Source organism: Wyeomyia smithii, chromosome 2, assembly GCF_029784165.1.
Source record: "Wyeomyia smithii strain HCP4-BCI-WySm-NY-G18 chromosome 2, ASM2978416v1, whole genome shotgun sequence".
In the NCBI taxonomy this organism is placed as follows: Eukaryota; Metazoa; Arthropoda; class Insecta; order Diptera; family Culicidae; genus Wyeomyia; species Wyeomyia smithii.
In genome coordinates, this window is record NC_073695.1 from 172,522,079 (window position 1) to 172,542,545 (window position 20,467).

The window sequence follows — 20,467 nt, forward strand, 5'->3', positions numbered from 1 at the left end:
ACGGTGGTCATACCTTCTTTTTTCAAAATACTCTGGTTGGGAATAGCTTCCAAAAAGTAAAGTGAGCGTGAGAGTGAAATATATTTTATGGTGAAGTGACTCCCATAATAAGCACCATTATTCATAAAATCAAAGAGCAAAAATATGAAACTTGCACCACATTACTATGAACACAAACAAGACTCAAACTGACTATTATCAAGTATCTACAATTCCATTTGTATCATTTAACATTCAATTTAATACTACTTACTGTAGTATTTGGAGTCGTAATCACGCATTCTCCCTAATGTCGCACACTTCGGTTTCAGGATTGAACTCGAGCCCAGCTGGGCATTCCACGACACAACCTCTTCCATTGACACACTGTATGTATGCGTCACAACGGTCAGGAATTGGGAATCGAATAGGATTGTCCGGATCGTCATCCAGGGGACAACGTTCATCCGGTTCACATTCGGGACACTCAAGGCGATCTACCGCTACGCAGTCAGAACGGTATCGTTCTACGCATCGCAGCAATTCTGTACTCCACCAGAGGCCTGAATCGCAGAATTTGAAGCAAGCGCATCCTTTGTGACACCGTAAAAATGCATCACATCTACTTGGATGTGGTAATTTAATTCCTGTCTCGAATTCGCAATCTATTGTTCAACGATTATCCTCAATACAATTTGCCGGACAGTTTCCATCTCCATCAATACCACCACCGCCGCCGCCACCTCCACCACCACCAGCACAATCTACGTTATCAGGCCAGTCACACACGTTGGCATCGGTGTTGAAGAGCGTTGGTGATGGGCAAGTGAACAAAACTGGACCGGATGGAGCACAATGATAGAACTGATCACAGTTGTCCGAATGTCTTATTTTAGTGCCTAAAGGCTGATCGTTGCAAATGGTACGAGTGGATAACACTCCCACGGCAGCCTCGAGTATATTTTGAGATGAATATAACTCTGGATCTGTTAAATATTCCACGATGCACGTATGATACATTGCAAAATCGCAAACAAGAGTTTTTGGATTGAAAAAACTCCGATCGGGACATTGGAATACAACGGAAATGTTTCCTCCGCATTCGTTGAACTTCCCACAATCCGACCAATGGCTCCGGATGGCCGCATCACCACAAATTCCTGTTGTTTCCACCCTGCTAAAGACAGCAGCAACTAGCACAATGGCATACAATGCCCTTTTAAATGTCATTACGTTTTCCTATCCTTCCGTTTTCCTTCCTTATAGGCTTATTTTCAAAACTTTGTTTACACTGCCAATCAATACGTGAACTATTCTGCTCTTCGCTATAAGTTAGGGAATTTATAGGAATAAACAATCTAATCCTCATGATATCTCTGAATTCCTTTAGTGTAATTGGGTTGTTAGCTGTCAGATACGTTCGATCGAATCGAGATTCTCAAAACACATGTTAAAAGAGGAAGTTACTGTTTGTAATGCATTAACAATTGAGCCGTTGAGAGCAAAAGTGGTACATGTGCCATTTTTACACTTTTTGGGTTTTTTGCATAAATTGATGCAGAACGCAATAATGTACTAGAATATCCAAGAAAAACCGAGATCTGATAACCTAAACCAAAGTTATAGCCAGCACAATTTTTGGTAATTAAATACATTAAATTACCAAATACATATACACTAGCCCCACGAAGAGACAGAATTCCTTAACAAACAGATCATCATTCTATAGTATTCAATCACTTGGACAACTCTGCTGAAGACATGAATGTTCTATGTCCTAATATTAGAGAGCTATAATGCATCCTTCATGCTCACACTGGACATGTACCACTTTTTCTCTCAACGTTCTCTGGTTGTCATTATTTTTCCCATAGAACGAGAGTGGTACATGTTTTTCCATTGAAGTTTGTGTAAGTTTCTCAACCAGAACACGTTATGCTTTCATGTACCGTCTTTTAAAACCTTTCCAGCAATGATTCAGTGCAGTTATGTTGAAAAAAATTGTTGAAATTAATTTACTACTTGAGTATTTTCGTTTATCGCGTCTCCTGAAAAATTTACTTAATGGCACATGTACCACTTTTGCTCTCAACGGCTCAATTGTGACTCAGTTGCTGCGGTAGATTGAGAAGTGGGCTTTGCTGGCCGGACGCAAAAGCAGCATTCATCTTGAGTAAACATTAGAGTGGCCATTTTTGTAACATTATACGATTTTGATGAGCGCCGGGAGGAAAAAGTTTCCTTTTTACTTCAAAAATAAGACTTGAACATTTGAAGTTGATCCGAGTTCATCAAATGGACTCACAAATAGTTATATTTGGCAATAGATACAGAGGTTTTCATAATAGTAGCTGGTTTTCTCCCCTTTTCTGCATATTTTGCCTTTGTTTCTTAAAATAATTGCATATTGTGCGTCGAAATATGTTTCAATTGTTAAAGCATATCATTAAGGACATTCACGTGATACGTAACGCAGAATTTTGGCAATTTTCAACACCTCTCACTCCACGTAACATAATTTTTTTTTAAACAGGCTCAAATGCAATTAAATTCGCGGCGATTATAAAGAGAACTTAGAGATGGCAATCACATACCTTGGTTCTAAATCGGTCCCCTTTCACACACAAGATTCATCCCAAAAAACGTTTATTGTCTGAAAGATATTTACTCAAGATATATAACATATAAAATTATATAATTTTTTACGTCATTCTTTCGCATTTGTCGAAATTTGTATCTGAAAAGATAAAAAGTCACTTGTGGTATTCAAGCCCAGAATTATTTAGTTTGGCTTTTTTAGACCCAGATGCTTTGCTAAATAAGGATTACTATTTTATAAAAAAAATGTGTATTTGAATACGATTATCGAAAAATGTATATTGAAAAAAAAAACAAAACACACAATTTTCATGTAAATCGGTTTCTAAAATATAAGTGCTTTGTGGGTCCATTAAAAATCGCTGATCAACTCCAAATTTTCGTGTCTTATTAATTTCAGAGGTCAAAAAGAAACTTTTTCGGCCCGGCGCTCATTAAGATCGATAGTTTCAAAAACGGCACTATAAAATGCGACTGCTCTAGTAAACAGTGATCAAAATAGTCAAGCAAGATAATGTTTTAGAAGATTTATGAAGAAAATCAAACGAGCTGAATATCATGACTTCTTATGTTTAATTCGCCGCTAACTCAAAATTCAGAGAGCGATGACATGTGGTTTTTACAATAGGATGCTGATGTCCAGAAAAGACATCTGATAAGAGATAATAGGTATCTAATAGCTAAAAATTGAGATAGTACAGTGCTTTTTCGATTTCATCACAGTCAAAAAAATTTCACCGTGAATTTGTCGAAACCGTGAATTTAGCGAAATGATAAAAATTGGATTTTTTGTGTTGGATTCAATTGAAAATTATGATATAGTAAAATGATGCACTCTCATAGTTCAATGAAATGTAAGTTCAAAATACAGATTAATAAGCAAAAAAGGTAGTTCATAATATTTTCCTCCATAGCATTTTCGCGAATTTTCTCACGGTATTTAAACATGCAATATTAATATGATTTGTACTGCCAATTCTTTAGCATAATTAGGAGAGTCTAATGCTTGTTTATGTGAAATTCTGGAATCGCTAGATTTCATAATTTTTTAACTCACGTTCTATGAGCACCAAACTGTAGCGCTATTTGAGCTGTTAACAGATCTCCTTTCTCAACCGCTCAAATAATACGTAAATTTTGCTCCAAAGTCAATGAAATACGTATTTCATGGTTCATTTTTCTCAAAATTATGACACAAATAAATTGTAACAGATATGACGCTTGGTTACCGTGGAAAATTAATCAAATAAGTTGAGTTCATAAAACTATACACATGGAAGAACACAAGGCACAAGTGATAATGATGTTTCAAATACACTCTCTACAACTGGAAGTACATTATACTTGATTTAGATTTTTTTTTTTTTTGAAAAAGCTTTATAAATACGAAAAAAAGCATAAGAAAATCGAGCGTGAATTCGGCGAGTAGTGATAAAGACGAGTAGTTGATAAAATAGAGATGGCACTGTATTCACAAAACTACATTAAACATGCTTGATAATAACCTTCAATGCTTAATTTGTCTCTGGCTCAAAACTCAGAGCGATGACATATGGTTTATGCCTGTTCGTTCGCCAAATATATCGGGATTATAACATATCTAAATATTTAGTAGGAATTGAAAAAAGATCGCTTGCCAACACTACAGCGGATATCATGTGATATCGCTTATCTTTACATCAAATGTCATACAGCAAATTTCCGGTGAAAACTAGATATATGGGTTCTGATATCAAGATTCACGATATCATATGATATCCGCTATAGTGTTGACAAGGCATTAGATTTCAATGTAGAGAAGAACTAAGCGTGAATATGTAGGCACAGTTCTTATTACGTCGCTTGCTTGTTAGGACGTATAAAAAGTGACGTGAAAAGAGATTTCACTGTACACGACAGTAGCATTACCCGAAATTTTTGGAACTGGGATGACCCCACACACCATCTTGAATTCCAAGCTGACGATTTGCTGTTTTGGAAAAACAATTGTAAATAACCACCCATTATTTCGTTATCTCTGGAATAGAAATGATTCTCAGAGGCCGACAATCAATTCCAGCCGCAATTTTTTATTCAGTGACAGCAATTTCTGGTTCCAAGCTTGTCAAATACGCAATATTGCTTATATATCAAATATTGGTATCTTCAGTAACAGGAGGATGCCCAGAGTACAGTAGAGCAAGATCGCGCGAAATGACCTATGGTCGAATATTGACCATTTTTGATTTGAATGAAACTTTGCACACGTATTTGGCTTAGCAAACTGAGCATTTTTCACAGATGGAAAGATTTTTTACACCCATGAGTTACATTCTAGAAGGGCGTATGTCTTTTGGCATAGGTTTTATTCGAAGCATTGTAGCCCAGAAACCGTTGGTTGTATAGAAAAACTGTCTGAGAATGAGTTGTAGGGAATTAAAAATACACCATGAAAAAAATATACACTGTACAAAAAAAATTGTTTTCGACCAAAAAAAGTTAAAAATAAACATTAAGTTTCAATTAAAAAAAAAAAGAGTTGAATTTTTTTATTATTTTTTTTAAAGAAACTTGACGTTAATACGCAACTTTTAAAAAAAGTCCAGGATGGAGAAATGAAAAATATTTTGTTTATGGTAGATTATGTTTTTTAAAAAAATTCTAATTTAAACATTTTTCAAAATATTTGTGTTCTGATGATTTTAAAAGATGCAGAGAGTCATTTTGAATCAGAAAGCTCTTGGTAGTAAACATTCTAAAGGCATCGGTTTTCGAGTTATTTTAAATTTATAAGCTCAATAAATTATAAATATTTCGAAAAATACACGTTTTTTTATAATTTGTCCATGGTTCTCCAGCACAAACCATACGATCATTGGAATGCTTGATCAAAAATATACAATTCATTCTTTGATAACAAAACGATTGGATAAATAACTCAAGCGCTAAACATTAGCCTACCTACACGTTCCCCCTTGCCGAATGTTTTATAAAAATATATGTTTGTCGTGCCTCACTACCTACTTGTTTACTAATAATAACTGTTTGTAAAGTACGCAACCAATAACTACTGGGTTACCTATAATATCTGTTTTCGTATATAAATACGATTGCACTACTCCAGATGTGCTAGTAACCGTTTGCATTTTGTGAAGATGAATAAAGTGAAAATGGAATACACCAAGCCCAAATGCTGTAAACCCTTTCCTGATCATCGGTGCTCATCAAGCTTACGCAAATTAAACGAAAACGTTATTGCAAAAATTAAAAATATTGAACAGTCAAGCTCATTTTTATACATCTTTATCAATTTGTGATTCGTGTAGTTATTGGAATGATAGTCAAGTCACCATTCATCCCTTCGTTGTTTACTATTCAGAATCTGGAACACTTAAGAATATCAGCTTCATCATAATATCGGAAGTACTCCATCATGATACTATTGCGGTTCAGGTGTTCATTGCCAAATTATGAGTTTTTTGAAAACAACAATAGAGTTGAAAAAAGCGATATCAATGTCTGATGGAGCTGCCTCACAATATAAAAATAGAAAAAACTTTGCAAGTCTTTGCAAGTTCGAAACAAAATATAACGTCGATGCAGAGTGGCATTTTTTTGCGATTTCTCATGGTAAAGGCCCATGCGATTCAATTGGTGGCATATTAAAACGGATGGCAAGAAATGCAAGTTTTGCTAAAGAACATGAACATCCCATTACAAGCGCAAAAGAATTGTATGATTGTAATAGAAATTCATCAAAAATGTCATTTAGTTGGGTATCATATGAAGAATATGAACAAAGAGTAACAGAATGGAGCAATATTTTCAAAAAATTTATAATAATAGCTGCCACACGAAAGTATTACTCTTTTGTTCCGATTTCAGAAAATAAGATACAAACGAAGCTGTTTTCAAAAGATGACGCATCATTTACTTATGATGTATATAAAATATAAGGTGAAACTAGTTCTGTAAAGTATCTATGTCATAAAAAAAATGTTCCTAAGATAATAAAACTCGAAAATAAATATTTGATTCTTATATATATTTATATCACTTAGAACATTTAACTCTTTTCTTGGAGCCGTTCGCCCAATCGTTTTGTTGTCAAAGAATGAATTGTATATTTTTGATCGAACATTCCAATGAACGTATGGTTTATGCTGGAGAACCATAGACAAATTAAGAAAAACGTGTATGTTCCGAAATAATTTTAATCTTTCGAGCTTAAATTAGAAATAAATCGAAAACCAATGACTTTAGAATGTTCACTACCCAAAACTTTTTGATTCAAAATGACTCTCTGCATTTTTTAAAATCATCAGAATACAAATATTTTGAAAAATGTTTAAATTAGAATTTTCATAAAAAAATTAATCTACCATAAAAAAATTATTTTTCATTTCTCCATCCTGGATTTTTTTTTTAAAGTTGCGTATTAACGTCAAAGTTTCGTTAAAAAAAAATAAAAGAAATATTCAACTCTTTTTTTTTTTAAATTGAAGTTTAATGTTTATTTTTAAGTTATTTTGGTCAAAAACAATTTTTTTTGTACAATGTATTTTTTTTATGGTGCATTTTTAATTCTCTTCAACTCATTCTCAGACAGTTTTTCTATACAACCAACGGTTTCTGGGCTTCAATGCTTCGAATAAAACCTATGCCAAAAGGCATACGCCCTTTTAGAATGTAACTCATGGATGTAAAAAATCTCTCCACCTGTGAAAAATGCTCAGTTTGCTAAGCCAAATACGTGTGCAAAGTTTCATTCAAATCAAAAATGGTCGAATCAATTTTCGCGTATTTCAAGGCGATTTGAAATGATTTTGCTCAGTTATCATTCCGAAGAGCGATTTTGAATTCCAAGATGGCGACTTCCAGTTTCAAGCAAATAGCCCAAATTGGTGTTTGGCCAATAAGATTAGATGTCTGAACCGATTTTCATAACACTATTCTCAAATGGAAGGTCTAGTTACTCCATAAAACCCTGTTGAATTTTATTGTAATCGGATTTTTAGTTTGTATGTTATTTATCAAAATATGAAAATCACGAAAGTTCATTATCTCAGAAACTACTCTACCGATTTTAACAAAATTGGTTTTAAATATACCTAAAAAACCTTTAACTTCCAAATTTTCTAAAGTTATGGAAAGAAACGTGTTATGGAGACTGTTTATTCTCACTCATGGTTCTCAGAGATGGCTGGACCGATTTTCATGAAATCAGTGTCATATGGAAGGTCTAGTTGCCCCATAAGACCCTATTGATTCTTTTGCAACCGGAATTTTACTTTACCTGTTATGTTTAAAAATGTGAAATCCAGCTTTGAAAAGAAACATATTCCAAAGACTACATAAACACACTCACTTTTCTCAGAGATGGCTTCATCTATTTCCGCAAAATTAGTGTCAAATGAAAGGTCTAGCTGCCCCATAACACCCTATTGAATTTTACTGTAATCGGACTGTAACTTCGTCTGTAATGTATCAAAATGTGAAAATCACGAAACTTCAATATCACAGAAACTACACAACCGATTTGAACAATACTGATATCAGATGTTAAGAGGTAACTGATGAATTATTATGATTTAACAAATGAACACGTGGTTCAAAAGTTGTTCAAAGAAAGTCATTTTTGAAATAGAAAAAAAAATCCTAGTATAAATGATCGAATTTAAAATGATATTTTATCGAATGACATATAATCGAGTCCAACCTAAACATGATGTTTCAATTATACCACGACCAAAAATAAATTCGCGTCATATATTTGAAACATTTTTATTTCATGTTATTTGCATGTGTTAATGTATGTTCATATGTGTTTGAATGTTATGTTTGAAATGTTTCGTATAGTTTCACTGTTGGCTACCAAAAATATATATAGCAAATTTGGTCAAGGTGTATTTTATTTCGTCTGAAAATTGAAGTGCTTGTGTAAATCTATTTAAACAAATAATAATATTGATTGAGAAAGGCTGGTTCTGACCGCTAGGGGAATTATTCAGGTTTTCCTATCTATTTAGTCGCACAGTTCATTTCCACACAATATAATTGCGTGCGAGGAGTAAACAATTGTATCCTCTTTTAGTTTAAAAGGGTTCAATTTTTAATAAATTCTAAGCTTTTAATTGAGCAATTGGCCAAAGAACAAAGCACGTGAGTTTACGTTTAAGGCACATCCCAACAGATTTTGAATTTTATATTAGAGAAGGATTCAGAACTCACCATGTATGTGTATTCTACAGTACGTTAGATTATAAACCGTCTTTGTCGCACCCGAGGGCGACTCAAACACTAATTTTTCGTGAGCGGATGAGCTATAACCTAGACTTCCATGCTCTGTCAAGTTGAAAGCGTTTATTAGCAAGAGAAACTATCACTCTTCGCTCTCTCAATTGCAGACGGTACAATGACCAAGGCCGGATTCAGGGGGGGGGGCATGCTCCCCGGGCTCACACAACAGTTTACTTCTAATGACTCACGACACAAAAAAATTCGTGACACTTTGACAAAATAACTTATATTTAAACAAAACTGACACAATCCTTCAATAACCTTTCTTCAACTTAGATTTTTATATGACATATTCCTTTATTGAAATTTTGACAACTGAAAGAACCCCCTCACATACTTGGTAACATACTTGGCTTTCGGGCCCCCAAAATCCTTAATCTGGCCCTGATAGGGACACAAACATACCACATACGAGCATACATATACATAAACGACAACGGGAATATAAACACAACTATGAACATATTTACATTCTCGTAAACAAACTTAGGTATACGCGCATAATCACATACATACAAACATAAATTCTTGCATATAAGCGTACATAAACAAACCCACTTATACAGATGCATTGATGTTTTCGCTGTTTTTCGACGATTTCTTTTTTTGTTATAAACTTAAGTAATCTAGGAATGAATTCTAGTTTATTGGCAACATAATATAAACCTAAAATAAAAAAAGATGTCAGAAAAAGTTCTACGCTTAGCTAAAATTTACGTTTTGACACACACATACCTAAAATCCGGAACATTTCCAGTGTCAGTTGATCACATCAAGTTCTAAAGTAATAATCGGAAACTAGGTTAGTTTTTCAGTAAAATGAAACCGTTTTCGTCAAAATTGGTTCATTTTTCGTGAAGTTCTAGCCATTCAAAAATTGTCAAAATTTTTCCTGTCTCAATCATTTTGTCTACTCCCTGTAACCCTATGAGTAGGCAGCAGTAGATCTAAACCTGGTTCGGCGTAAGCACCCTCATGAAAGGGGGAGGATCCTACAAGGTGCTAATCAACTAATTGCAATACTATCGTGGGCGTGTGACGCTATTGCGTCTAAATCTTGTCAGCCAACGTTACCGGTGGCCTGACGCGATAGCTAACCTCCACAGTGCATGCTGTCGCGCAAAACGAAAGATGCAACGCGCGCGTACCGATGTGCAAAAAGCGGAGCGCAGTGCAGCATTCAAATCTGCTAAGGTAACGCTAAGGTAATTTTGGAGCGCTTTATCATTGTCGTCGGCTGTCGAGTCACATCGAACAGTGAGTAAAGGTAGCCCCTGGGTTGTTCTGAGCGGTCATGCAGAAATGCTTAGATGACTGCCTCTTTTCGGACAAGTGGAAGCGACTGGTACTACTACCGAAAACCGGGAAACCACCAGGTGACCCTCGGTACATGCTAAGATCAATCTGTCTGCTTGACACAACAGGCAAGGTGCTTGAGAGGAAAATCCTCAACAGACTTCAAAAATTTACTGTGAGCGAAACCAGTCTTGCCTACCTGGCAAGTAACCAGTTCGGCTTCCATAAAAATAGGTCTGCAGTGGATGCTATTCTCTCTGTAACTGAAACGGCGGAAGTAGCACTCCGGCGTAGAAGGAGGGGCATTCGCTATTGCACAATTGTCATGCTGGACATGGGAAATGCGCTCAATAGCGCCTGCTAGGACTCTATTGCCTTTGTGCTTCGTACTTGTAGAGTGCTGGTGCCACTGTACAGTCAAACCTGTTTTTGTGCGAGGGATAGGGACCGCACAAAAAAAATCGCATAAAAAAAATCATTTGATTTTTCACGTGCAGTTACAAAACAATATTTTCACAGCATTATTGAAAAAAAAAACTTTTTTTATGCGGTGGATAGGGACCGCATAAAAAAAATTTCAGTTAAAAATAACTCGAAAGTTGTTGATTCTGATTTAGAATACCTATGAGAACAATTTTAAAACATCGGATTGATAAACGAAACTTTTTTAAACATGCTAATCCTTTCACCCGCTTTCCTTCGTAGGCAAGTAATTCGTGACTTTTCCTACGTAAAACTGGCTCAAATAGTAATTTTTGGACGCAACACTTCTTTAATGCGTTGGAATTCATTCCAAGAATCGGAAAAGCTAAATGGCTGAAAATGTTGTTGGAAGCGCACAAGTCGCACAAAAAATAATCGCATAAAGAAAGTCGCACGAAAAAGAGTCGCACAAAATCATCGCAAATGTACCGCAAGGTTCTTTATTGGGTCCGGTATTGTGGAATGCCATGTATGACGGTGTGTTGAAACTTGAGCTCCTTTTGGGGGTGGGGGTTGCAGCTTTGCAGACGACATAACTCTAGAGTTCTGTGGCGAGTTAACCAAAGAGGTCAAGTTGGAGGTCGCGCTATCCATACGTGTGATTTCGGATTTGATGCAAGGCTGCTTCAGGAAATACCTGCACAGGTTTGAGAACGCGGAACCCCTGATGTGTCCAGAATGTGCGGAAGCGGAGGAAATCGCTGAGCATATGCTCTTTGTATGCCCTCATTTCCCACAAGCGAGGTGCAGAATATCAACGGGCCGGATACCACTCCGGAAAATATAGTGCAGAAGATGTGCAACGACGAAGGTATTGAGAGAGCAGCGGCTGCTCCCCAGATCGTTCTCGAGATGCAAGGCATCAATCAACGGGTCTGCTAAACGATTAACTGTTTTGATAACGAGTTAGTGCGTTTAGTGCGCTAAGCTGTGTGTTTGTCAAAGTCGCTGCTTTTTACTCTAGAAGGTAGAAGGAAAACCAAATTCTCATCTGCCTCTGTGTCTGATGCAAATTCCATTTTCCGCAGGTTTTTCTTCCATTAGTTCGCGATCATTGAAGACCCATTTGTTGACACAAGATCCCAGTTCGCAGCAGGAATGTTTTACAACATTACTCAGAACTGTCAAAAGTTTAAGACCGTGTTGCCATTATTTAGACTGTCGTAAATTCGATAGTTATTGAAAAACGTGTTTGAAGGTTAGCCTTCAAAATCTCTTTTGTTCATTACCACGAAAACTTCAAATTTTTAGTTCTTCGATTGTCATTGAACCAATTTAAGTCTACCCTTGGTATATTATAAATTAGTTGCATGAGTTGAAACCTCTTTATTTCATCTTTTTTATGATATTTTAGATTTGAGCTACTCTTCTTACATCTCTCAGTTATCTCGAAACTTTGTCTTTGTGGGATGGTATATATTGTAGTATTTTGCATCGTTTACCATTGTAACCCCTAACCGCCAAATGTTGATTTGTACCAGACTTTAATTTCACCAACGATTGTGTTGCTGTGTTTTTACATTAGTAAGTGCTAAACCAGGAAATTCGCTTCGAAATCATTTTCAGCAGTTTATTCCATATCATTTGATGCATCTTATCCTGATCTGAATATTTGCTTGTAAATTTCAATTTCATTCTAAAGACATAGCCTTTTTTTTTTTTGCGGGTTTAAATTGATGCTTTTCGGTGAAACTAAACAACCTTTTTCTTATTTCTTTACGTTTCGACCTACTTGATTTCTTTCGGCCATCTTCAGAAACTTTATTGAATGAACAGAAAAACAGAGAAAAAAAAAAACAAAAAAAAAAAAAAAAAACAATTACAACAAATTTTAAAAATTTTATAGAGGTACACTCACTAGTTCGCTGCCTTGCGTTAATCCATCACAGCGCGCAATTTAAATCTAAATTATTTTCCCCCCCGGGGTGGTCATCAGCTGTTACTTATGTCACTCCTTTGCGTTCGTTTCTCTTCCGTCGTCGTTGTGTGCGTTGTTGCTCGTTTTGTAGTTTGTATGCCAGGTTGTTGTATGTATTGGAGAAACCGTCCACTTCACGTTGTAGGTTCACTGTCGTTTTGCTGTTCATTTTTATGTGGAGCATTTCAGCAGATAGCCTGCTCGCATTGTTGTTGATTCTCTCTAGAATTCTCGTTCGAGAGAAGTCAAAACTGTGGCCATGCTCCAGAGTGTGCTGCGTGAGTCCCGTTGCTGATGTGTTAGTACGAATGGAGTTTTTATGTTGTCCAATGCGTTTTTCCAATGTTTGTGATGTTTGTCCTATGTAATGTTTGTCGTCACATGCGCCACATGGGATGCTGTACACAACATTTATTTGTTTCATTTTTGGTACAGCGTCCTTCAGTTTGGTGAAAACCACATTTTTCACCTTATCCGACGGCTTGAAAGACGCCGTGATATCAAAATTTTTCAGCATCTTCCCCACCTTTTCACTGAGTCCCGGTATATACGGGAGCGAAACGTATTTCTTCGGTTGTTCGGTTTTTTGGTTGCCTTGGAGCGTGTTGTAGAGTAAGTGAACCCTTCTCTCCAGAGTCCGTTGAATTAGCGCCTCCGGGTAGTTGTTGTTACGCAGAATTTTTCTCGCGGTCTTTATGCTCTCTATCCTACTCTCCACATCCGTGAGTTTCAGTGCGCGATCGACGAGCGCAATGGCAGTGTTAACCTTGTGAGTATGTGGACTCTCCGAGTTATAGTCCAGATACCGACCATATTGCTGCTTCGGGAACCAGATCTTCGCTATTTTTCCTCCCTTTCTAATGAGCGTGAGATCTAAGAACCGAAGGGTGCCTTCGATCTCATTCTCTATTGTAAAATTAATTTTCTCGTGTCCCTCATTAAACTCTTTCACCACTTTTTCGATCTCTTCTTTCTTCCCCACGACAAAACAGTCATCCACGTACCGTCGATAGGTTCTGAGCGATATATTCTGCTGTTTCAGACGTGCTATTGCTTCATTTTCTAGTTTTTCCATGATGATGTTCGCAACTACCGGTGATAAAGGAGATCCCATGGGCACCCCCGCTTTCTGCCCATAGAATTTCCCTTCATATTGGAAGAAAGATGCATCGAGGACCGTTTTCATTGCTTCTTTGAAGCTGTTCCAAGGAATGGTGGTGTGTTCCTGTAGTTCTCCCCATCGTTCCTCAACACATTTGTACACCTCCTCTACGGGCACATTTGTGTAGAGAGATACCACGTCTAACGAATACATGACATATCCATCGGGTACTTGCACTCGTGAAATTTCTTCGGCAAAATCAAAGCTGTTGCGAACATGAATAATGAGGGACACGAGAAAATTAATTTTACAATAGAGAATGAGATCGAAGGCACCCTTCGGTTCTTAGACCTCACGCTCATTAGAAAGGGAGGAAAAATAGCAAAGATCTGGTTCCCGAAGCAGCAATATGGTCGGTATCTGGACTATAACTCGGAGAGTCCACATACTCACAAGGTTAACACTGCCATTGCGCTCGTCGATCGCGCACTGAAACTCACGGATGTGGAGAGTAGGATAGAGAGCATAAAGACCGCGAGAAAAATTCTGCGTAACAACAACTACCCGGAGGCGCTAATTCAACGGACTCTGGAGAGAAGGGTTCACTTACTCTACAACACGCTCCAAGGCAACCAAAAAACCGAACAACCGAAGAAATACGTTTCGCTCCCGTATATACCGGGACTCAGTGAAAAGGTGGGGAAGATGCTGAAAAATTTTGATATCACGGCGTCTTTCAAGCCGTCGGATAAGGTGAAAAATGTGGTTTTCACCAAACTGAAGGACGCTGTACCAAAAATGAAACAAATAAATGTTGTGTACAGCATCCCATGTGGCGCATGTGACGACAAACATTACATAGGACAAACATCACAAACATTGGAAAAACGCATTGGACAACATAAAAACTCCATTCGTACTAACACATCAGCAACGGGACTCACGCAGCACACTCTGGAGCATGGCCACAGTTTTGACTTCTCTCGAACGAGAATTCTAGAGAGAATCAACAACAATGCGAGCAGGCTATCTGCTGAAATGCTCCACATAAAAATGAACAGCAAAACGACAGTGAACCTACAACGTGAAGTGGACGGTTTCTCCAATACATACAACAACCTGGCATACAAACTAAAAAACGAGCAACAACGCACACAACGACGACGGAAGAGAAACGAACGCAAAGGAGTGACATAAGTAACAGCTGATGACCACCCCGGGGGGGAAAATAATTTAGATTTAAATTGCGCGCTGTGATGGATTAACGCAAGGCAGCGAACTAGTGAGTGTACCTCTATAAAATTTTTAAAATTTGTTGTAATTGTTTTTTTTTTTTTTTTTTTTTTTTCTCTGTTTTTCTGTTCATTCAATAAAGTTTCTGAAGATGGCCGAAAGAAATCAAGTAGGTCGAAACGTAAAGAAATAAGAAAAAGGTTGTTTAGTTTCACCGAAAAGCATCAATTTAAACCCGCAAAATAAAACAAACGGTGATGAAAACAAGATTCAAACATAAAATCGATTGATCAAGTGAAAGTAGGAAAAAAAAAACAGTCGTGACAATGTTTTTCGTGAACACCGTCGCAAGGAAATATGGCCGACAAGTAGGCATTTGGATAAAAACACTGCTGAAAATATCGGTCAAAGTGGCTAAATCAAAAAACCGGCTGAAGTATTTACTAAATTGCAGAAGATGTAAGCTCGTACCAAAATGCCTCAACTACAAAATGCGTATCAACATGGAGAACGACGCATCCAACGATGAAGTCAGAAAGCTGGTCAGAAGACATAAAATTAAACTTATTAGCATAGCAATCCGGGATACAAAAAGGACGATCCAGAATAAAAAAGAACAAAAGTCTCATCTACAAAGAAAGGTAGAAGAAGCGACCAGCGCAGATGACTGGGTGCGTATGAAGGCCATGTTGGAAAAAAGAGCTATGAACACATACAACCAATCAAAAGCTGTAGAAATACGAAAACTAGAAGACCTAAAAAATAAGAGCATTCGAAACCAAAGCCACAATCAGGAATGGATAGCGAACACAACTGAAGCGAATTTACCAGATTTCGTCGAGAGAACCTTGATGCTAGGACCGAACTTCAATGTACAAAATAAAAACACGATTCCATATGTAAGGATGATCGCTGATGTCGAAACAGCCATCCAGGGAATACCTGAAGCGGAGGGAATACGAGGAGAGGTGGCAACCTTCATGTCAAATTATATCAACTATCAAAGACAACCCAGAACGAAAAATAACGTTTGGATCCATAAGGAAATAATTCGAACCAGAGAGTACCTCAGAGAGCATCCCGAACTGTACGTCACGAAAGCAGATAAGGAAAACAGAACGGTGATATTAGCAGCAGATGAATACAGACAGAAAATGACAACAATGGTAACCGATGAGGAAACGTACACGGCTCTATATGGCAATCCCACTGCAAGAACTCTCAAAAAACTCAACCTAATCGTGGAACAGTGGTTTACTGATGGACACATAGATGCGCGAAACAAATACCGACTTAAGGTGTACAACTGTCACCCACCAAGAATTTACGGCCTGCCGAAATTGCATAAACCGGACAGACCATTAAGGCCAGTAGTATCCACTGTAGGGTCTGCAACTTACCGGATGGCACAATATTTAGCGGCTATTCTTGGTAAACTCGTTGGAAAAACCGAATTTCATGTTCGCAACAGCTTTGATTTTGCCGAAGAAATTTCACGAGTGCAAGTACCCGATGGATATGTCATGTATTCGTTAGACGTGGTATCTCTCTACACAAATGTGCCCGTAGAGTAGGTGTACGAATGTGTTGAGGAACGATGGGGAGAACTACAGGAACACACCACCATTCCTTGGAACAGCTTCAAAGAAGCAATGAAAACGGTCCTCGATGCATCTTTCTTCCAATATGAAGGGAAATTCTATGGGCAGAAAGCGGGGGTGCCCATGGGATCTCCTTTATCACCGGTAGTTGCGAACATCATCATGGAAAAACTAGAAAATGAAGCAATAGCACGTCTGAAACAGCAGAATATATCGCTCAGAACCTATCGACGGTACGTGGATGACTGTTTTGTCGTGGGGAAGAAAGAAGAGATCGAAAAAGTGGTGAAAGAGTTTAATGAGGGACACGAGAAAATTAATTTTACAATAGAGAATGAGATCGAAGGCACCCTTCGGTTCTTAGATCTCACGCTCATTAGAAAGGGAGGAAAAATAGCAAAGATCTGGTTCCCGAAGCAGCAATATGGTCGGTATCTGGACTATAACTCGGAGAGTCCACATACTCACAAGGTTAACACTGCCATTGCGCTCGTCGATCGCGCACTGAAACTCACGGATGTGGAGAGTAGGATAGAGAGCATAAAGACCGCGAGAAAAATTCTGCGTAACAACAACTACCCGGAGGCGCTAATTCAACGGACTCTGGAGAGAAGGGTTCACTTACTCTACAACACGCTCCAAGGCAACCAAAAAACCGAACAACCGAAGAAATACGTTTCGCTCCCGTATATACCGGGACTCAGTGAAAAGGTGGGGAAGATGCTGAAAAAAAAATTTTGATATCACGGCGTCTTTCAAGCCGTCGGATAAGGTGAAAAATGTGGTTTTCACCAAACTGAAGGACGCTGTAGCAAAAATGAAACAAATAAATGTTGTGTACAGCATCCCATGTGGCGCATGTGACGACAAACATTACATAGGACAAACATCACAAACATTGGAAAAACGCATTGGACAACATAAAAACTCCATTCGTACTAACACATCAGCAACGGGACTCACGCAGCACACTCTGGAGCATGGCCACAATTTTGACTTCTCTCGAACGAGAATTCTAGAGAGAATCAACAACAATGCGAGCAGGCTATCTGCTGAAATGCTCCACATAAAAATGAACAGCAAAACGACAGTGAACCTACAACGTGAAGTGGACGGTTTCTCCAATACATACAACAACCTGGCATACAAACTAAAAAACGAGCAACAACGCACACAACGACGACGGAAGAGAAACGAACGCAAAGGAGTGACATAAGTAACAGCTGATGACCACCCCGGGGAGGAAAATAATTTAGATTTAAATTGCGCGCTGTGATGGATTAACGCAAGGCAGCGAACTAGTGAGTGTACCTCTATAAAATTTTTAAAATTTGTTGTAATTGTTTTTTTTTTTTTTTTGTTTTTTTTTTTTCTCTGTTTTTCTGTTCATTCAATAAAGTTTCTGAAGATGGCCGAAAGAAATCAAGTAGGTCGAAACGTAAAGAAATAAGAAAAAGGTTGTTTAGTTTCACCGAAAAGCATCAATTTAAACCCGCAAAATAAAACAAACGGTGATGAAAACAAGATTCAAACAAAGACATAGCCTAGAAAACCTGTTGATATGAGAATATCAACATTTTATATTGTACAGTACTGTGAGTGTATTGTATAGTCTATATTTGCCCCTTAAAGGTAAGCCTCACATTAGAAATAAATATTTGACTAGACACCGAAACTATACCTGCAAAACTGAAAAAATAGCAATTGAAAAGGAAAATTACATAAAAAATAGTAATTTTTATTAGAACTAATGACATACCATCATCGCCCTCTTGGTTACGCATATGATTTTAGTGCTCTGAACTAGTAGGTAGAAGCAAAAACCAAATTCTCGTCTGCTTCTGTGTCTGATGCAAATTCCATTCTTCGCAGTTTTTCTTCCACTACTTCGCGATCATTGAAGACCCATTTGTTGACACAAGATCCCAGTTCGCAGCAGGAATGTTTTACAATATTACTCAGAACTGTCAAAAGTTTAATGTTGCCATTATTTAAACTGTCGTAAGCCCGATAGTTCTTGAAAAACGTGTTTGAAGGTTAGCCTTAAAAATCTCTTTTACCTTTGTTATACTAAACAAAGGTTATAAAATCGGTCCAAAAACGCAAAATAGATCCAAGATCCGGAGGGCCGAATCGTATATGCCATTCGGCTCAGCTCGACGAACTGAGCAATGTCTGTTCGTGTGTATGTGTGTGTGTATGTGTGTGTGTATGTATGTTGTCTGTATGTATGTACCGCAAAAAAATAACGCACCTTTCTTACAGAACGCAATTTCCGATTTTGATGATCTTATACGCAAACGAAAGCTACTGTTCTCCCCCAGAATGCTACCGAGTGGATTTTCGATTAGTGGCTTAGATTTTGAATTATTGATCAAAGAGTATTTTTTATATGAGACATTTAACTTTTAAGGCAAAATGAATGGCACGGATGGCCATGTGTTGAATACCAATCGACTCAGATCGACGAACTGAACAATTTCTGTATGTATGTGAATGTGTGCCTGTATGTATAGATGTGTAAACATGTTGTTTATATGTGTAGTATATCAAAATCGAACAAAAAAAAAATAACAAAAAAAAACACCCTTTTTACAGTAGGCATATTCCGATTGTGATGTTCGCATGCTCAAATGAAAGCCCCAGAGCTCTTTGAAAATCATACTGAGTGCGATTTTTTATTGGTTGCATGAACTGTAGAGTTTTGACCAAAGTATATTTTAGACATGGGATATTTGACTTTCTGGATAATTTATCTCTCTCTCCATGCTTTCCTTCTTCTCTATCCTTCTTTTTTCGTATCGCTATTTATTTCTCAAAGGAAAGCAACAACCATCGACACCTTTGCATAATTTTTACACTTTTCGTAGTGCGTCTTAACTAGTGTAAATAAATTAATTTTAGAGCAAATTGCAATGCTTGTTAGCTACCTTTCTTGCTTGAGAAGCTTCCGTCCACACTCTCTTTAAAATATATAATCAATTGTTCGTTGAACCCAGATTTGCGAAAAATAAGAAGCTTTTACAGCTTTCGGGGAGCATTGAAGCATAACCTGATCCCACAGTGTGCAAATGTAACACAATTAGCGATGCAGATATTGCAGATGCAGAAAACATAAAAAATCGCTGTTTTGTTTGCAATGCTACGTTTTGAACAGCTGGAAAATTTTTCAGTTGAACTTTTATTTGATGTTCAATATTAGGTTCTAAATATACTTTTAACTCGTGATCAAGAATTTAAAAAATTGTGAACATCGAGATGCGATCATTTGTAGTTTAGATGAAACTGAAGCAACTTTACATGGCCATACACGTTTACTAGTGTGCGCAGGTGGAAAGTCACTTATTCCTATGATATCATACACTACGATCATATAAGATATAAATATTGGTTTCTAATTTAAGACAAAGTGCAAATATGTGATTACATTTCTCGTTATCGCAGGAAGTTTTATAAAGTCTTTATTTCGGATTTTATCGTACAGCCTAGGCCTTCGAAAAGAATAATGTTCTCGTCTACACTCCGAAAATCCAAATCTCTCAAATGTCGCGAAAACCTTCATTTTCAGATTATGCATTTGAGATAGAATTGAATTGACAACTTTCGTCAATGGTTATATTTTTTTCTTTGTAATGCTGATCTGAGGTTAGTAGAAGTTTGCTTCAATTCGTAAAAAAGACTTGATGTTGATTCATAATTCTAGGTCCTGCGATTTCTGAAAATAATGCGAATGTGGTATTCAAACCTGGATTATGGGGAATTAAAAAATTAGAACTGCCTCGAACTTACATACATATTTGCTGTTCTAGTATGAAATCAGCATCTTTGTTATCTATTACTATTTGCTGTTTACTGTTTCTGTTTATTTAAAAAAAAATATGTTGCTTCTACCCAGCATCTAAAAATTGGTTCTCGATTGAAAAAATAAGACTCATATACTCCAGTGATAACATCCATAATATTTACGAAAACCACGTC

General features: G+C 37.2%; 3 protein-coding genes across 3 annotated transcripts; 2 read left to right on the top strand and 1 right to left on the bottom strand.

Annotated features, from left to right (window-relative positions):
- Positions 1–12,578: 12,578 nt before the first annotated feature.
- LOC129720212 (uncharacterized) lies at positions 12,579–13,868 on the bottom strand. Its single transcript, XM_055671660.1, has one exon. It carries the CDS (start codon positions 13,866–13,868, stop codon positions 12,579–12,581), a length of 1,290 nt encoding a protein of 429 aa, XP_055527635.1.
- Positions 13,869–15,379: 1,511 nt separating this feature from the next.
- On the top strand, positions 15,380–16,462 carry LOC129720213 (uncharacterized). The gene has a single exon (XM_055671661.1). The coding sequence runs from the start codon at positions 15,380–15,382 to the stop codon at positions 16,460–16,462; it is 1,083 nt and encodes a 360-aa protein (XP_055527636.1).
- A 150-nt stretch (positions 16,463–16,612) lies between these two features.
- LOC129720214 (uncharacterized) lies at positions 16,613–17,705 on the top strand. Its single transcript, XM_055671662.1, has 2 exons — positions 16,613–17,200; positions 17,250–17,705. The coding sequence occupies exons 1-2, from the start codon at positions 16,613–16,615 to the stop codon at positions 17,703–17,705; spliced, it is 1,044 nt and encodes a 347-aa protein (XP_055527637.1).
- Positions 17,706–20,467: the final 2,762 nt, after the last annotated feature.